At 44.3% G+C, this 20,159-nt stretch overlaps 1 protein-coding gene across 2 annotated transcripts in view; it reads left to right on the top strand.

The window, feature by feature from the left end:
- Positions 1-20,159, top strand: part of NOB1 (NIN1 (RPN12) binding protein 1 homolog) — a 41,381-nt gene that overhangs the window by 6,867 nt on the left and 14,355 nt on the right. For both annotated transcript variants that reach the window (XM_085856677.1, XM_085856678.1), the window contains exons 3-5: positions 1,656-1,789; positions 14,052-14,123; positions 14,248-14,373. In XM_085856677.1, coding sequence (XP_085712803.1) covers positions 1,656-1,789; positions 14,052-14,123; positions 14,248-14,373 — 332 coding nt within the window. The remainder of the gene's footprint in view (positions 1-1,655; positions 1,790-14,051; positions 14,124-14,247; positions 14,374-20,159) is intronic.

Here is a 20,159-nt window from a genome sequence, read left to right as displayed (position 1 = left end):
TGTGTTTGAAGAATGCGGTGGATGCTGCTTTAACACTCCCGTCTCAGTGGAAATCTGCCGAAGAGACACTTTGGGGCTTTTCGTGAAATGAGCGAGGATGGTCGTGGCTGTGTTGTCATCTGTGGATGTCCACTGCGTGGTTTATTTCTTATGGATCCTGTTTCTCTAAACTTTGCCCCCAGTTTGCTGGCACAGGTGTGTGCTATCGGCGTACTGTCCGGATTCAATCTGTTAAATTCCTCAGCGACCTCCCGACTCCGATTTTCTTACGAGCAGAATAACCTGGATGCATTCTTCCTTACTCAGCGATATCATGGGCATCTACAATAAACAAACAAAACAAAAAAAATAATAAATTACTTATTTTACCCTATTGTTCCAGACTTGAGGGACACCCTCCATAAGTAGACCTTTTGGGTCCATTTTGGTGATGTACATGGATTCCACGATGAGGGGTTGTACTTGCACGGTGATCGCCGTGTGTATTTGTGTTTGTTTTGACACTGACTTGCTTATGCTTGTCGGGCACTTTTAACCTGCCGTTGATGGCGATCAGCATCTTGAGGAGATGGGTTGGCCCAGGCATTTGCCTGGGGATGGCCAGACGGAGGCCCCTAGTGTACCGGCGGCGCGCTAATCCGGCGCATGCTCCCATACCTGACCTGACCTGACCTGTTGCTAGCTCAAAATCTGTCATTCAAATCATCTTTTAAACATACACGAAACAGTGACAATTTCAGGATGGTGGACCATAATTATTGTTCCTAAATACAAACCAGACTCGTGGAAATAGAGGACAAATATCCGTTTGAGAGGTGTGGAGTTCGTACCATTTGTTGTTGGTACAAGTAAGCAGCGGCAGTGTATCACACTCACACACACACCCCTTTGCAATAGATGCAAAAATCGTGCATAATTTCTCTGCTGGCCCCAGAACCAAACAAAAAATACATTTATAGTAGCTCTCCCCACTCCCAACATTAATGGTAAATACAGTATCATCATTTTAAACACTCTGCATGTGCACAAGCCCCAGATATGTCCTTCCCATTGGTGTTCAGAAGGACCTAATCCAGATACAGTCCATTCACCGGTCACGATCCGTCGGGGTGGGGGTGTTGTATAACAAACGCCTGTCCACTCTGGCTTTGTACCAGCCCACGTGCTCGGAATTTTGCAGTCCGAGCAGCTTCTAAGCTGAAGAAGTTCTCCAAGTCTTTCATTGTACAGGTGCATAACCATTTCTCTCAGGTACTTTTCCAAGTTATTAATTTTTTTTTGACTGATTTTAAAGCTTTGTGAGCTATTTTAGGTTACCTTATCGCAGGCACATGATGCACCTTGTTTCGCCCCCAAACACACACATTTCCTGCGCATGAGCAGCGAGCATCCTGGGGTGGATTACGTCCTTTTGAAAGTCGCGTATTGCATGGAGGTTAAAATGATGTCACCGGTGCTTTATGAATACGAGAGTCCACACAGAAGTCTCTACCAGCAGACAAGTCGCTGTTGTCGAAATAGAGGGGTGGGGGAGAGGGTTGGAGGAGTTCTGGTTAATTTTTTTTCTTCACCTGTATTCAGGTGGTTTTGCTGTGAGTGTGTTAACAAACCAGTCATGCTTTGTGCCAATGGAATGAATGCCCTCCTTCCACCAGTGACCGAATTTTCGAAGAAGACCGGCGACTTCCCAAGTCTCTCCGCTACCGACCTGCGTGTCTTAGCACTAACCTACGAGCTGGAGGCCAAACACGTGGGCCTGGCGCACATTTGCAAAGAGCCAAAACACTCGGTGAGCCGCCAATAGATTATCGCGTCGTCTTTTTCAGGCAAGGTTGCATCATGGGTAAAAAGTCGAAAGGTGAGGTCGCTTGTTCCAGCATCGTCTTGTTCAACAGCCTTTGTTACATTTTGGTGTGATTTTGATGGAACTCTGGAATCTCGTCGAGTGATTCGTGTTTTTGTGCTGCATTTGTGTGTCCTTGTCCCGACTCTTTTAGGCCTCGTTCCACTCTGTTTTCCTTGTTTCCTTCCCCTTGCTCTTCTCCTGTTCATTCATTCCCTTGCTCGTTGCCCTGCTGTCGTCGTGTTGCCTTTTTCTACTCATGTTTGATCACTCTTCCATAGGCCTAATTTCGGACGAAAATGTTGATGAATAATCTGTCTATATAATAAAGCAGGAGTGTGTGTCTGTTTATCCCCAAACTACTCACTCTGTTTTGGAGGTTGCCCCACCAAACTTTCTGGGGAATCTTTTGGGGTCCCAGCGAGTGTCCAAATGTGTGCGGCAGATTTCATAAATTTCTCAGTGTACTTATGATTTTGAGTGGTTGACCGATATATCGGCCGATATGACATTTTCAGGTCATCGTCTGATGATGGCAGTACCGGGCGTAGTGGCGTGCACCTGTAATCCGGCTACTTGGAGGCTTGGGTTGGAGGATCGCTTGAGGACGGGGGCTCTGCGCTGGGCCGTGCTATGAGAGGGTGTAGGGCAGCCCGGAATCATGGCGAAACCCAATCCTCATCCCTGTGTCGTAAGAGGTGACCAGGGTTGCGTCAGGAAGGGCATCCGGCGTAAAACCTATACCAAATCAGGATGCGGATCATAACGGATGATCCGCTGTGGCGACCCCCAACGGGAGCAGCCGAAAGACGAACAACGTCTGATGATGGCACTGATGTGGCATTAAATATATATATATATACAATTTTTTTTTTTAATATTTACTTTTTGTGATTAGAAGGCAACTAGAGCTCCCCCTTGTGTCAATTTGGCGTCTGGTGGTCACTGTAGAATGTTGGAGCTTCCTGGCAGCACGAGATAGGCTGAAGAGGAAAAGGTGAGACCATTCACTGGTAGCGATCTCTCTTTTAACCTACCGTTGCTGGTGATCAGGATCACAAATATTCCGAGTATTCGCCGCCCCCACTGTTCTTACTTTGGCCGGGCTGTAAAATATGAGGGCATCACCGTTGTAGATGTCTCACATAAACGGGCAGCCTTTTACATGCCAATTCTCACACCGTGAGACTTTCTCAAACCACTTACGCAGATGGGCCATCTCGCACCCTTTCACGCTCTCACACTGTGGACCTTTCACACACTCACAAGCCGCCTTCTGACAATTCGCATACAGGACGTCTCTCAGAGGCCCCGCAGCCGAATCTACCATTCGTGCCGCACCGCACCCTAGTTCCCATGGGAAAATTTTAATCTGTATTTGTGTATCCATGCTCACTAAATATTGGATATGCAACATGGCTTGTTTGAGTTTACACCGACTCTGTGTCCTTTAAGATAAGCATCTCAAACACAGCTGGCCATCACTCCACGTTGACCAAACTAACTAGAGATGGGCAGTGGGATGCTGGGTGGTGTGTGGGTACACTGAAAGTCTAAACCTCCACCAAACTTGTTGCGTTATATCTTGTGCACTCTTCAACACCATGATTGGGAAGGGATCAATGAGTGATGCGAGTGCCTCTGTGCCGAAGAGTGAAATTAGAAAGATCGAGTGAGTGGAGCAATGAACATCTACCGTCTCCTCTCCGGCCTCGCCGCACCCCCCACCCCCCCCTGCTCTGTCTGCGATATGTCTCCACCCCAATATTTCCGCATGGCACTCAAGGTCTATTCGCAGCCCCCTTCTGGTAAAACTACCAAAATTAAGAATCACTGCTCAACTTCACTCTTTCATTCCTCTTTTTTTTTCCCCCACCTTTGGAACAAACTCCCAAACTCTCTTCAATCCTCCAAGTCTTCAAAACAGCTGTTCACCACCATCTCTTATCTTCCCCCAGTCATTCCGTGTCATTTCAGCCGGGGGTTGCGGTGACCCCCTCAGATTTTTCTGAAAAAATTCTCAAAGCTGCCTTAACTTATATGAGGAAGGTTTACCAAGTTATAGCTCAATTCCAAGTTGTGTCTGAGATATGGCCCGCCAAACACCCTTGGGGTGTTTCAATTCTGGCAGTCGTGAGTTGCAGATTTGTATCTGAAGCCTTTTTGGAGGGCTCTAAATTCCAGAGTTTTAGAGTTCTGAAAATTCACACAAATGGTGTCTATTAGTGAGGCTTTCAGAATCTAACATAAAAAATGTTCCACTTAAAATACTTTTTAAGATAAGTACTCTCAAAAGTAGTGATTTGTAACATGCAGTCAAAAAAATTTGAGATTTCAAATTGCTGCCAACAGTCAGTTTATTCATCATGAAGAATTTTGTTGCCTGATTTACATAATCTCGTGACTGGATCATTTACACAAGAAAACTGAAACCTTTTGGAGCAAAATCTTGGGTGCTATAGGTGTCTGAACTTTGTTCCAGACTCAACGACACTGAAATTTACCCCGGTTTTACCCCAAGTTTTCACCATGTTGACAGTTACACAGCTCTTTTAAATTTTTGTCACTTAAAGACGCATACATAGGCAAACTGTGGTAGAAAATTCAAGAGTTGTTCTCAATCACTTCTATTTTTAAACGATTTTTATAAAGGCACACTATTTTAAAAAAACATGTTCGATGAAAGATGTAGAATAAAAGCAATAGGTGTGCTTTTGAAGTGGAAGCCATGTCAAGAATTCCTAAGCTGACATCACAATGAGCATGCAGTAGTGTTTCATGGTCAGAATAACTTTGTGGTTAATTTACTTTGGCTCAAAAATGTATTTTTCCAATTAAAAATGAGATGCTAACACTTATCTCAATCATGAAAAAAGGCACAATGTAAAATGGTGCATTTTGTATGATATAAAGTAATAAATATTTATAACATTATTAATCTCATATCATAGAATTAAATTTGCACATAAACATCAAATTTATACCAAGTAAATACTTGTGTCAACCTTTATATTCATGTAAAATATCATAAATGTGGGGTTTGAAGTAATTTACAAAAAATGCATCAATTTCTAATGATTCTGCAGTCCCAAAAGCTACTTTTTTTAAAATAATTTTTTCACTAACAAACATATAGAAAAATTAAAGATATTGTAAGGAAGTATGACTTAAGTGGAATCTAACAATATATATAATAAATCAGTTTAGTAAAGCTTAAAGAAGGGTACCAAAATCATTTCCAAAGTTAGGCATGAAGCACAACTCAATCTTATTTAGGCTTTAACCTAATACACAGCCCTGTAGTAACTGCCAATGCTCATTGTTACATTTTATTATATCCTGGCAATTATAAAACTAATCACTGTTCACTTTGTACAATGGATCCAAGTACATTTGTCCAAACAATTTGGTTTGAAATTATGAAAAAAAAAAGTTGAATCAGATATTGTACCAACATTTACAAATGGATGTAGACTTTCGTACAATCTACACTAAGTATATAAACTATTAGATATGCAAATGAATATTTATAATGGTGATTATTATGATCACATCATGTGTCTTAATTTGTAGTTGAGATTGGCAGCGGCCTTAAACTAAAATATCCTTTTTTTTAAAATGTGAGCCAAATTAAAGTAACCACATACTTGTTCTGACCAAATAACACAACAATTTCACCATTGTGGTGCCAACTTATGAATGTTTGGCATGGCTTCCACTTCAAAAGCACACCTATTGCTTTTATTCAACATCTTTCATCAATCATGTTTTTAGCAGCGTCTCACGTAGCGAACGCTGCTCTAAGAACGCTCGGCGTTGTTGTTGTTGTTGTTGTTGTTCTTGTGAAGACAAAATCTTTATATTTGGACTCGGCTCTTTTATATACACGATCCGGATCTCCTTAAATACTAAGCACTTGTACACATCCTCGCATTGAGGGTGCCTTTTGAGATCGTCTATCATGAACTTTTAAATATATTCGGACATTTTCTTTAAAGTTTCAAAAAGTTCACGTTACTATTTCATGATTATTCCGTTTAATGTATTTTAAATTCGTAAATACATCATTTATTTCGTAAATACGTAAATGCACTATGACAGGTCTCGCTATTGGCTTAATCAAGGCATGTGACAAAATATCGGAAATTGTTGTTTTGGTTGTTGTGTTTTTTTTTGTTGTTTTTTTTAGCTGACAAAACCTTTAGGACGCTGCTCTTGAACACATTTGTCATTGTTTTTAAATAGTGGGCCTATATGAAAAATTGTTCAAAAATAGAAGGGATTGAGAACAACTCTTGAATTTTCTACCACAGTTTGCCTATTATATGTATGTGTCTTTAAGTGACAAAAATTTAAAAGAGCTGTGTAACTGTTAACATGGTGAACACTTGGGGTAAAACCGGGGTAAATTTCAGTGTCGTTGAGTCTGGAGCAAAGTTCAGACACCTATAGCACCCAAGATTTTGCTCCAAAAGGTTTCAGCTTTCTTGTGTAAATGATCCAGTCACTAGATTATGTAAATCAGGCAACAAAATTCTTCATGATGAATAAACTGGCTGTTGGTAGCAATTTGAAAACTTTTTTTTTTTGACTATGTTACACATCACTACATTTGAGAGTACTTATCTTAAAAAGTATTTTAAGTAGAACATTTTTGATGTCAGATTCTGAAAGCCTCACTAATAGACCCCATTTGTATGAATTTTCACAACTCTGTAAAACTCTGGAATTTAGAGCCCTCCAAAAATGCTTCAGATACAAATCTGCAACTCGCGACTGCCAGAATTGAAACACCCCTAGGGTGTTTGTAGGGCCATATCTCGGACACTACTTGGAATTTTGAGCTATAACTTGGCAAACCTTCCTCATATATGTTAAGGCAGCTTTAAGAATTTTTTCAGGAAAATCTGAGGGGGTCACCGCAGAATTTCATGTTTTTGGCTGATTTGACACCGAATGACCCCCCCATCCAAAACCACGATCTTTTATGCCCCCGTTAATCCACCCCAAACCCACCTCCTTCAAATTCCCTGCTTTCCTTCCTGAAAGTCCCTGTCGTGTAAGGACCTAAAAGTGCCTGTCGTGTCCATCTTGTATACCCCGTGCTCCCTGCCCCATCTCTCTCCCTTCCACAGATCTCATGTCTCTGTTCCCCACTGTTTTGTCCTTCCCTCTCCCACCCCTCTTGTCTCTTGCTCCCCTTGTATGTTCTGTGTTAGCTCTCATACGAGCCTCGACATTGTATACAAAAAAAAATCTGGCCTATCCATAAGTGTGCGTGCGTGCATGTACACCTGTTGTAGCATAAGTTAGACTGTATCAGGATAACTCTGCACTGTTTTCTTTTGTAACGATGCTTGCCTTTTGCTGCACCCCACAAATTACTTGCTTTCCCTGCTGTGTATTCGCAATGAATCCATTTACTGTGTCACATAACCCTCCTCGTATCCAGGTTTAAATCAACGTATTGTTAGAAATGTTCCCAGCTCGTTTGTGTCTTTTCCTCCATTCGTCCAGCATGGCCCGCACCATAGCTTAGCCAAGACGTTATTCCCCAAGAATCTGTGCAATAGCTGGTACGTACTTGGCAGCTACACTCGGCTGCACCTGATCTGTACGTACCATGTGTAGTTTCAGAGAAGAGAGCAAATACCTCATTTGGGGGGGGGTCAAGAACCCCCCCCCACCCCAAAGACCCCCTTAATGAGCGCAGATTTTGATGCGGTTAATACACCTTCGTTATGCATCAGACGTGAAGCTTGTGGCCAAGTTTCATCAAAATTGTTTGGTTCAAGTGATAATGACTGAAGTGTTTACGGATTGACTGACTGATGCACTCTCACTCACTCACTCACTTATTCAGACGCTGCTCGATTGCATAATCTCACTGGACAAAAGTCCAGGTGAGATAATGATGTTGACAATTTGCTGATATTGTACTGTGATGTTGCATATGAACAAGCTAAGTTAATATATCGTGTGAAATATATTTGTTAATTTTAAGTTCAACAATATTATGTAATAATACCGTGTAATTCTCTTTTTATTATTAAATTGTTTAACCAGCTGCATATACGAGGTGTGTTCAAAAAGTATCCGACCTTTGTTCATAAAAAATGCTCGTATCCAGATACAACAAACTTGCACTAATCTCCTTCAAAGTAGTCCCCTTGGGCTGCCACACACTTCTCCCAACGGTTCTGCCACTGTCAGAAGCAGCGCTGGAACGCCTCTTTTGGGATGGCGTTGGTCGCATTCTGCATGATGCCCACAGGTCCGGCCATTTGCGTCGCACAGCGTCATGAAGGCGACGCAGTACCTCTTGGTATTACTCTTTGGTGATGGTTGTGCCGTGTGGTGCGTACTCGTGATGAACCACGCCACTGGAGTCAAAGAAGACGATCAGCATGACTTTGACATTGCTGCAGACCTTCCTGCATGCTGGTCAGTCGCATTCTGCATGATGTCTTCTCTGGACTGAAATCTGGTCCCTTTCAGGGGCATTTCAGCTTGGGGAAAAGCCAGAAGTCACACGGATCCATGTCGGGAGAGTAGGGAGCATTACGAAGCACAGGTGTGTTGTGTTTGGCCAGGAAACTGTATCAAATGTGAAGAATGGGCAGGTGCATTATCGTGATGGAGTTGCCAATTGACCGCTGCCCACAGGTCCGGCCATTTGCGTCGCACAGCGTCATGAAGGCGACGCAGTACCTCTTGGTATTACTCTTTGGTGATGGTTGTGCCGTGTGGTGCGTACTCGTGATGAACCACGCCACTGGAGTCAAAGAAGACGATCAGCATGACTTTGACATTGCTGCAGACCTTCCTTGCTTTTTTTGGCCTCGGTGATGTTGGATGCTTCCATTGTGATGACTGGAACTTGGTTTCTGGGTCATACCCATAAACCCAGGTCTCATTGCCAGTGATCACTGTGTTGAAGTTGGGATCGCTGTTCACAGTCTCCAGAATGTTCTGTGCGATCTCCAAACAGAGTTGCTTCTGCTCGATCGTTAGCAGCTTTGGCACGAACTTCGTTGAGATTCTCCTTAAGCCCAAATTCTCAGTCACAATGGAATGAACGGATCCAATGCTGATGCCCACCTCTTCTGCAAGTTCTCTGATCGTGATTCGACGATCCTGCATCAACAGGGTCCTCACTTGGTCAATGACGATCTCATTTCGGGATGTTGAGGGCCTACCAGAACGTGCTTCACCTTCCACTGATGTGCAGCCATCTTTGAAGCGGTTGTACCACTCTTTTATCTGTGTGGTGCCCATTGCTTCATTCCCAAAGCCCTGTTGAATCTTGCGGATCGTTTCCACTTGGGAATCGCCAAGCTTTACACAAAATTTGATGCAGTAGCGTTGTTCAAGTTTTTCCGCCATTTTGTCAAAAACGAAAATCCGACGGCGCTCACTTACACTTCCTCACTCATCGGCGGTCTGTCGGCGACTGACAGCTTCTGCAGGCGGGAAAATATTCACGCATACGAATTAGGATCACCTACATACGTGCACCAAACCACGCCTCCCTAGCTTCATTTGTTTAGGCACGAAAAATTAAGGTTGGATACTATTTGAACACACCTCGTATAATTGTGGCAGTCAGTCATTGCTCCCCCCCCCCACACTCTATATATTGGTATCGACATCAGCCTTTGAAAAACCCTTATTGGTCGACCTCTAACTTTGAGTTTCCACCCACACAGAAACCTCTCTGTCTTTGTCTCTGTCTCTCCCCCCTCCCCCTTCCCCCACATGTAAACACATTCAGGGGTTCGGCATTAGCATTTTCACCATTTACCACATGTGGAAACATTCACTGGTTGAGTAAACCATCGTCATCAGCTTAATCATCATTATCATCGAAGGTCTTGATTTTTACACAGCACTACTCAGTTTCAGGGCCAGCCTCACCAAATTTTCTGTACACTTTTGATGTCCCTGCACGTCATGCCTAGATTAACAACAGTGCCTGAGGAGCACAGGCCCTTTGTCTTGGAGGGCCCTCAAACTTTACCTTTATTTACCTTTTTTACTTTTATTCATCATCTATCAGCTACCTGCCATGCAGGAAGTACATAAGCAACCTTAACCTGGTGATATTTCATGGAAATACCTTTGTATTTTAGCCATATTTGCATAAATGATAATTGGATGGCCTCTGTGTATGTAATTCGGTAAATGTAACGGTGAAGCATTTCCATGCCGTCGGTTGTAATTTTTATCGCTCCACTGACTAAGTCGCCAGAGGCATTACGTTTTCGTGTTGTATGTCCGTCCATGCTAATTTTCTCCGTTTTCTCTGCAACCCCTTATCCGATTGACAGGAAATTTTCAGCATAGGTGCGGCTACTCATGTAGAACGTTGCAATGATTATGGCGTCGTAGGTCTTGGTGTGGCAGCCATGTTGGAAAAAAGGGAAATCTTTGGATCTGTGTATCTCTGAAACCACTCTATGGAAAAAAATGAAACTTGGCACATGTGAAGCACTCCCCATGGGAAACAAGTGTCTTCTTTTTCTTTTTTTTTGATGTCATTGGTGTCTTCATTATGACGTCATAACTGCATTCGTAGAACGCTTTATCTGAACATTTTTAAGGGTCATCTTGAACTAAATTGAAAGGGGGGATGGGGGGGTGCGAATTGATTACCTCATCGGTCACATGGTTCAGCAGTTTTTTTTAGTTTTTTTTTTTTAACTTGAAAACCTTCAAAAAATCTTCTCAAACGGCTGAGAAGATCGAGGTGAAACTTTACAGGTATGATTTACATCTACACGAGGAGCCGAAAGTTCACATGGTTTGACAACTTTGATATTTTTTTTGAAGAATAAACATTTAAAAATCTTCTTCTCCAGAACCGCTTGACATATTTAGGGGAAACTTCACCCACATGTTCCACAAACCTTGGGGGATACCACAGTGTTCACGAATAACTAATGTCACATGGTCTGGCAGACATATTGGATTGAACGAAAATCTTTAAATATATTTCTCTTGAACCGCTTCATCAATCGATGTGAAACATGAAAATGATGATCTCGTCGTCATGGGGGATATATTGTTGTGGTTGACGAAATTCACAAACCACCATTCAGGTCCCTTAGGTGAGATATCTCGTTAAGTATATGTGTAGTTAGGCCCAAACCCGTTGTTTAGAGGGAATAAATGTCATTCATGCGGGCTGCGACCCTTTTAGATAGCCGTTTTTCTTTTACTATCTTTATTTTGGACCAACCACCACCACAACCACCACCACAACCACCACCACAACCACCACCAACCACGTCTCAACAGCCATCACACAACAACCACAAACCACAACGCCGCTTCACAACAACAACCACCAACCACAACGCCGCTTCACAACAACAGCCACGACCTTTACCGTCACAACTCGCCACCATCGCACCCCCACCATTCTCGCGCCACTCGTGGGCACCGATACTGGACTCGTGCAGGGCGCGCACCGAGCAGCGTATTCAAAAACATCACGGACTTTCCGCAGAAAACGGATCAAAAACGACTCGCGCCCACTTTTGTTCCGTCCAATCGGAGAGCGTGGGCGATTTGGCCCCGCCTCCAGGGCGTTGGAGTGAGGTCGCGATATGCAAATTCATGGATCAGAAAGCATTCACGCCCACTTTTCCTCGGTCCAATGAGGAGCCAGTTAGAGGTGAAGGGTCGGAGGCAAAGGGTCCAGGGTGAAAGAGCGAAGCCACGGGGCTTATATAAACGGCTGCGTTCGTCAGTAAAGACAGTTGTGCAGAGTTCAAGAGAGTCGTCGGTGGAGCTGGGAAGAAGAGTGTGAGTTCGGAGGGGAGAAGTCAAGAGTGAAGAGTTGGGACGAGCCAAGAGAGGAGACGGAGAGGGCGATTAGACGGAGCTGTGGAGAGGTGGCGGCGGCGAAGGCGGACGAGGGGGTGCTCGCGTCGGTGCCGGGAGCTGCAGAGGGAGAGGCCGGCGGCGCGACCGAGGTCGAGGTGGAGACGCTCGTCGCAGGACCCGAGACAGGGTGATATCCTCCTCCCCCCCAAGCATCAACAACCCCCTCCTGTTCCCCCCCCCGCGCTGAGATAGTGCGACAAAGGGGGCCCCTTTCCCACCCCCTACCAGACACTGTCCGCGAGGCCCGCGGAGTTGAGGCACCACCGCCACTTCGCGTCTCATCATCAGACGGGTAGGCCCGACCCGGTCTCGGCCCAGGCCCGCCTCATCCTTGAGGGTGGTTCTTTTTCTTTTGTTTTGGGTACATGTGTTGTCGGCGCCGTCTGTGAAGTAAAATTGTATAAGTGTTGCCGTGTGCTCGGTAGTCGGATAGATCTGCATTGTTGCATTTGCTTTTTGTGTAATATTGCATTGTCTTCTTCTTTTACATGTGCTTTTGGTGGAATTGTATATGTGTGCTTTCCATTCATCGTGAAATAAATGTGCTTCATGTTGAACTGTTTTCCCGCTTCGCTTCGTCTTTTCTTTCATTGAATCTCCATCTTGCTTCACGTAAAGGGTTGGTAGTGGGCTAAAACGCCCGATAATTAATCGAACCGTCGAGGCCGACAAATAACACCGCTCGGTTATCCCGATAGTACGGAACGGGTCGCTTAAAGTGGCCCGTGTCCGAAGTCGACCTGCGGCGAGGTGCGATCGCCCGGTCTACCCTCCGTGTGGGTACTTAGGTAGGTAGAATTTGGCGAGCAACCCTATCCCACGCGGGGGCCGATTGGCACGATCGTGGTGAGACCGAAAGGTCCACCCGTGACTGGTTCCCGGCGTTAGTCCGAGAGGGTCACGACTGGATTGTCCGTCCGGTGGGCGACGTGCCGCGATTCGAGTTACGTGGCCGTCAGCACGCCGGCGGGCGCGAATCCGCAACAATATGTTTTAAATTTCAACCCGATTGTACGCATGGTCAGAATTATTTAATATTTTGAATCTGGGTTCAGGGATTTAAATCAAAATCAAACTTGGTAAAAGTATGTGTAATTATTTGGGCGGAGGTTTTAATTTTATTTCTCCCCTCACGAGTTAGTCCGATTTCCGGCTCTCAGTGTATCACTGAACCATTGGCAGTGCACCACAACGCTTCTGGTGGAGATATAAAGCATATTCATGGTGAGCAGCAGCCGTTGTACTGTAATATAGGAAAGTGCTAAATGTGTGAAAACCCGGCTAACGTCATCCCCGATGTTAGGCCGCTGTGATTTGGTCTGGCGGGCCGTAGGCCCACCGTTGGCTGGCGACGTCGTCACTTTTACATTCAATTGCAAACGTATGTTTTTACAAATGTTTATCATCCAGCTGAAATGTGGACATTTTGTCAATAAACGATTTATTTATTTTAGTATTTAGAGCTTCAAATTTCATCATGAATTATTATAAATTTTTTTTGTGTATGTCCCAGTTTGCTGTCATGAAATCCTGAAGAGGCAGTATTTAATGAGTGGCTCACAGAAGGCAAAAGCAATAACATATCTACCAACAACATGCAAATTTCTGACAGGATTTATCACAGAAATTATCTACCACCACCTGATGTAATCAGTATTTGAATGAATTTGGCTTTTATTTGAAATTATGAATTTTTTTTTTGTCAATACAAGTTGGAGAGGGACTATTGTGGAGAGGGCGGGGGGGGTTCACAGATGCAGTGCCCATGATCCTCGTGTCTTAATCCCACCCTGCTGCACTTCATAAAATTTCTCAAAGCTTTTTTTTAGACCAAGGGCTCCCACTCATGCATAGCACAGGTACCTCACTTGTATGTATGTATGTATATATATATATATATATATATATATATATATATATATATATATATATATATATATATATATATATATATATATATATATATATATATGCTGCTAATGGCTTGTGTTTCATTACCCGTTTATTTATTAGGTATTGGATGTTCCGATTTGAGGAAACTTGATAGTTGAGATGTTATTGAGCCAATCTTGCCGTCAAACATCCCAACATGGCCCCAGTCGTTGGATCGCATGTAGTCAATGTACGGACATGATGGACTTTGCCATTTTATCATCAAGTTATTTATTGCTTCACAGCTGGCCAATGTTTGCTCACCACTCCCTCTCCGAGCATATTATCCGTGACAGCATCCATGGCATTGTTGCAATAAAAGTAAGGGGCTTTTTCTTGCATGCTGCCATTTCTTTTTTTTCTTATCAAGACTTGTTCCTTTTAGGTGCAACTGACTATACCTGGACCTCACACACGAGCTCCTGTCAAGATTGAAGGCTTCCACCTTCCCAATGTTGTACGTTTCACCTGGTCATGCTTATCAGCCGAGTTTGTACCTCTCCCATTACTTTTTTGTTAATCTTCAACCATGCTCTTCACAACTTTTTTTTTTTGTTTTCAACATCCTCTATCTTTTGTAGAAGAAGAAACCTGTCGATTCTTGGAAAGATCCTGTAAAGTCGGTTCCAGCTGACCCTTTTGGAACCTTTTTGTTTTGGCGTGAACCCCCAATGGCAATTTCTACGTTCGACGAGCACTTGCTTCAGGTAGGCTCACAGTACCTTCATAATTTTATTGCATCTTAGTAACTGAACCAGCAATAAGAGATAAAGCTCCTCGGAATCATGTGAAGATGTGGAATTTACCCTGGTATCTCCCTTTTATCACCCTGCGCTTGATGAGGGTAAGGAGGGAGGAAGGGAGGGGGGGCGTTAAGCAATTGCTTTATGTTTGAGGAACAGCTTATTTAAATTGAATGTTGTGGTTTTTTTTTAAACATGAATAGAAAGACAAGTGTGCTGTTTTACCTTATATCGTCTGAATTTGTTCCAATCACACAGGTGCAGAGAGAATGAGATTATTTTTATTCTGTCTGCCCACCTGGCAGTCCAAAAAGTTGAAAATCATTCCAAACAGGAATCTTGGTTTTTAAGGATGTCAATGGACACAAATGGGCAGGGATAACTAATGTAACCTGTTAACTTGGGTGGTGTAATAGCCCCAGGAAAAACGGTGGTAAAACCCAGAATTAAATTATTTGTACTCCTTTAAACTTCTAAATATTTATTTTAATTTAATTTATATACTTGAACACTAACACAAATTGCCTTCATAATACTTCCAAGAACCTCCAGTTATGTGGCATGAAAGGGACAGTATCGTGGTGAAGAAGACTCTGCTGATTATGGCAATGTAAGTATGAGGCCGATGGACGCTGCATTCTATGATCAATAAAGCCTCTACCTAATAAAATGAGACTCAATGTAGGCTTATTACAGTGTATAAGGGTGATGCATCAGACCACTTCAGTAGCGCTAAACTTCAGGAGTGAGATCTGTGTAAGGGAGAGGGATGGGGCAGGGTACACAGGGTAAGGCGTAGGTCACATTTGCCACGGCGGCCGTGGGGTCTCCAAAATCTGCGGCCACTAGCAATTATACGGCGGCCGCAGTATTTCCACGGTCACAAAATGTAGCCGTCACATATGTTTTTATTTTTCGGGTAGCCGCACGGCGTATTTATAAATTGTGGAGACCGAAAACGTGGGTGTGCCGTACGGTCTTTGATTTGATGTCGCACGGTGACCTGAGGGCGTCGCTGCGGTGGCCATAGAATTTTCAAGGCAGACGCAAGGTGCCCGCAAGGCGACCGCAGGGGGGCCCTTAGGCGAACGTGCGGCCAGACGGACTGTAACGAGTGGGTATATATACCAGTTCTTATTTTTACTGAAATAAAAATATACCAGTATATATATATATATATATATATATATATATATATATATATATATATATATATATATATATATAACTGAATATACTATAACTATAATATACCGTGGTGCCCCCAGAATCCGAACGCCCCATTGTTTGAACAAATTGGAATGCGAACAATTTTTTCAAGAAAATTTTGCCCTAAAAACCTAATACATTTTAAAAAAACCGAACACAACGTAGCGTTCATGTTTGTTCACGTGTCTCCCCCACCTGTTCGAGCCGCATCTTCGCGCTTTGTTCATTCAGTTCGTCGGTGGAAGTACTCGTGAAAGCATCTCTCGTGTGTCGATCGATACTTTAGGCCTCAGTCACATTTGCTCTACGGCGAGGATACGGCGGCCGTACACCCTCTGAATTGACAGAAACGTGCGGCGGCCGCAGAGAAACTGAGGTGGCCTCAGGGTGGCCCTACGCCGTGTGGCTATATTTTACAGGCCGTAAGGTCGCCGTGGAATTATAACGTGGAGTTATAACTTTTTTCGTTTCTTCGTTCGCCGTAGAAATTCGACAAGCCGGAAAAAAAAAAAACTGATAAAAAACATTTTTTTACCCATTCGTTACCATCCGTCTGGCCGCACGTTCGGCTTGGGGCCCCCCTGCGGTCGCCTTGCGGTCACCTTGCGTCTGCCTTCAAAATTCTATGGCCGCTGCAGGAACGCCCTAAGGTCACTGTGCGACATCAAATCAAAGACCGTATGGCACACCCACGTTTTCGGTCTTCACAATTTATAAATACGCCGTGCGGCTACCCGAAAAATAACAAGGACAAATGTGTCCAAGAGCAGCGTCCAAAACCTAAAGGTTTTGTCAGTTAAAAAAAAAAAAATATTTTTTTAAAAAAAAAACAACTTCCGATATTTCGTCACGTGCCTTCCTTAAGCCAATAGCGAAACCCATCATAATGTATTTACGATATATCGTGTATTTACAAAATATATATCATGTATTTACGAAATTACAATATGATAAATGGAATAATCTTTAAATAGTAACGTCAACTTTTCGAAACTTTAAAGCAAATGTCCGAATATATTTAAAGTTCATGATAGACGCTCTCAAAAGGCACCGTCTAATGTGAGGATGTGTACATGTGCTCAGTATTTAAGGCGATCCGGATCTTGTATATACAAGAGCTAAGTCCGAGAGATTAAGGTTTTGTCTTCACAAGAAGAAGAAGAACAACAACAACGCCGAGCCCTCTATGAGCAGCGTCTCGCTACGCGAGACGCTGCTAAAAACATATGTGACTGCTACATTGTGTTACCGTGGAAATACTGCGGCCGCTTTATAATTGCTAGTGCCCGCACATTTTGTAGACCCTCCGGCCGCCGAGCCAAATGTGACAGGCCTTACCTCGTGGTTTCACCTTCATTTGTGATGTTTTTTTTTTAATCATCTTGTGTTTTAATTAATAACAAAAAAGCAATCCGATCACGTGGTGTGATGGACTGTCGGGCAAGGATTGAATTTCGCAGCAAAACCAGTTGTAATTTGAAATATCCATGATTACGTCAGCCTGATGCGTTTGATGAAAGTGATTGTGGTTCTGCGGGCATCATGTTTGATGAGTTGCCCTGGGGGCAGCGCTCTCGCAGAGTGCGCGAGCGATCGGAACCCAGGCCGGAGCTCGAGCCTGTGTGGACCTTTGGATGTGGTGATTGTGCCAGTTTACATTCAATACACTGCCACCGAAGGTCATTTACTCATCTTATTTTATCTTAAACATGGGTAATTTCAGTTTAAAGTATCTTGAAAGTTGGTTTTCTTTGGGTCCACGAACGGATTAATTCACTCCATTATTTCTTATTGGGAAAATATTTTTGTAATACGAACTTTTTGCAATCCGAACAGCCTCCTGGAACAAATTAAATTGGGATTCTGGGGGCACCACTGTATAGGCAAACACCTATACCCCGATCTCTAGCGGTAGCGCACGGTGGACGCACGGTCGACGCAGACTGCCACGGAGGCCTACGTCAGTGCACGGCGGGCGTAGGGGAACCGTACATCGACCCTGCGTTGCCCGCAGGTAGTCACACAGACCGCAAGGCCACCGTACGGCGACCGTGGAAATAGTGCGGCCGCCGTAATTTTTTGGGGGTTGGGAAAATTCTTTTTCATTGAGAAGAGCTTACGGCAGCCGCACGAATAACGCAAGCCCACCGTATGCCCTACGTACGGTCGATGTGGAACACATCTACGTCATAGCTTGGCTTGTCGAATTGCTACGGCGAACGTAGAAATGAAAAAAAGTTATAACTCCGCGCTATAATTCCACGGCGACCCTACGGCCTGTAAAATATAGCCAAACGGCGTAGGGCCTCCCTGAGGCCACCTCAGTTTCTCTGCGGCCGCCACACGTTTCTGTCAATTCAGAGGGCGTACGGCCGCCGTATCCTCGCCCCAAAGCAAATGTGACCTAGGCCTAAACAAGATGGATACTACAGGGACGTTCAGGTCCTTACACGACGGACTTTCAGGAAGGAAAGCAGGGAATTTGAAGGAGGTAGGTTTGGGTTGGATCAGTGGGGGTGGAAAAGATCGTTATTTTGGATGGGGGAAGATAAGAGGTGGTGGTGAACAGCTGTTTTGAACACCTGGAGGGAAGAGTAGGATTGAAGACTGTGGGAGTTTGTTCCAAAGGTGGGAAAGAGAGAAGGTGAGCAGTGATTCTTGATTGGTAGTTTAACCAGAACGGGGTTGCTGGTGGATCTTGAGCGCCCTGCGGAAATATGTGGGGGTTGGGGGGGGGGCGACAACATATCTCAGACAGAGCAGAGGGTGCGAGGCCGGAGAGGAGACGAGAAGACAGAAAGACCACTGACCTGCCTGCGGTGAGAGTGTGAGGGACTCAAAGACTCTGCCTCATCACGGGAGATACCAATGATCCTAAATGCCTTGGTTTCCACAACGTGAAGCAAAGAAAGGTGAGAGGCAGGAGCACCAGCCAGAGGGGAGAGCAGTACTCCATCAGGCTGCAGCCAAAAGCTTTGTATGTGGTTAGCTCGGGTGTGCCAAGGAAGGACTTTGCATGTCGGAGGATGCCAAGTCAGTGACTGGCTTTGGAGGCTGCCTTGTAAATGTGGCTTTCCCAGGAAAGATCATGGCAAATAGTGAGACCCAGAAGCTTGAATGAAAGGACCTCTTCAAGGGGATTTTTGAAAAAGTAGGGAGGGTGGAGGGGGGGGGGTTCCAGACGGTGCTTTCGGAAAGACATCGTGAGAGTGAGAATTGTCAGGATTGAAAGACATGTTCCATGTGTTGGACCAGCTTGTGATTTTATCCAGATCTGCAGAGAGTGAAGAAGCTGCTGCTTGCCGATCTGAGGGATGGCAGATGGTATGGCAGAGGGTGGAGTCATCAGCAAAGAGATAAAGAGGATTTTCCAGACTCCGAGAGATCATTGATGAAAACCAGAAAAAGCACAGGGCCCAGAACATTACCTTGAGGAACTCCAGCCTGGACAGGAAGAAGGGATGAGAGAACTCCAATAAGGGCCACAACAGGAGCATAAGTCTGCAAGCCATGAGTGGAGACGTCTTTGGATACTGTGGGAAGAGAGTTTGGTGAGCAGGGCAGGGTGCCAGACCGTATTGAAAGCATGCGATATGTCTCGGGAGATGACTGATTTCATATCTGGCATTGAGGACCTCCATCCATTGTTGGGAGAGCAGAAGCAGCATATCCAGGGTAGAGTGATCTGGTCTGAAACCAAATTGATGATTGGAAATCAGGCCATTGGAGAAGAGGAAGGATTTAATGTCTGAAGCGATAATTGATTTCATAACCTTGCTGATGATGTGGAGCAGGTTGCTTGGTCTGTAGTTGCAGGGATTTGTTTTTGCACCTTTTTATGCAGAGCAGTCATGTTTGCTAATTTCCAAGCAGATGGCAGATAACCTTGAGCAAATAAGCGGGTGAATAGAACAGAGGGTGAGCAAGAGCAGCGAAGCAATTTTTAGGACACGTGAGCTGATGCCGTCTGGACCGGTTGCAGAATCTGAGTCGAGATTTGACAGCAAACTCTCCACCTTGTCAGGAGAAAAGGACAGAATCCAGGGACAGCTGGGTGTGACTGGGTAAGGTGGGGACAGAAAGTGATGGGTTTGGGACACAAGATTTAAAAGCAAACACGGAGTTTAGGCATTCAGCCTTTTCACATGCAGTGTCAGCTGTGCGTCCATTTGAGGTAAGGAACATACACCATGGAGGGATGGAGGGGAACATACACCAGAAAAAGACTTAACTCGATGCCACCAGGATTTGGAGGGTGGGAGACAGGTTTGAGAGCTCAGACTTGAGATTAGAAAGATGTTGTTTTCTGGCTCTCCTGGGGGTAGACACACACTTGTTCTGAGCTTTGTGGAAGGAACTGAGATTGCCTTCAGTAGGATTAGCCTTTCATGAGGTGAAGGCAAGTTGTTTCAGGACAACTGCCTTGCCACAAGCTTCAGTGAACCATGGGCGGGAGGAAGAGGAGGACAACTGAAGATGAGATGGGATAAATCTGTGTATGAGAGCAAGTTTCTTTGAAAGAATTCCCAGGATGAGTTGAT

Source organism: Eptatretus burgeri, chromosome 15 (genome assembly GCF_056783735.1).
Source record: "Eptatretus burgeri isolate ZD-2024b chromosome 15, Ebu_testis_v1, whole genome shotgun sequence".
Lineage (NCBI taxonomy): Eukaryota > Metazoa > Chordata > Myxini > Myxiniformes > Myxinidae > Eptatretus > Eptatretus burgeri.
Note: the sequence above shows the minus strand (reverse complement) of the source record. Positions and strands in the feature narration are given on the sequence as shown.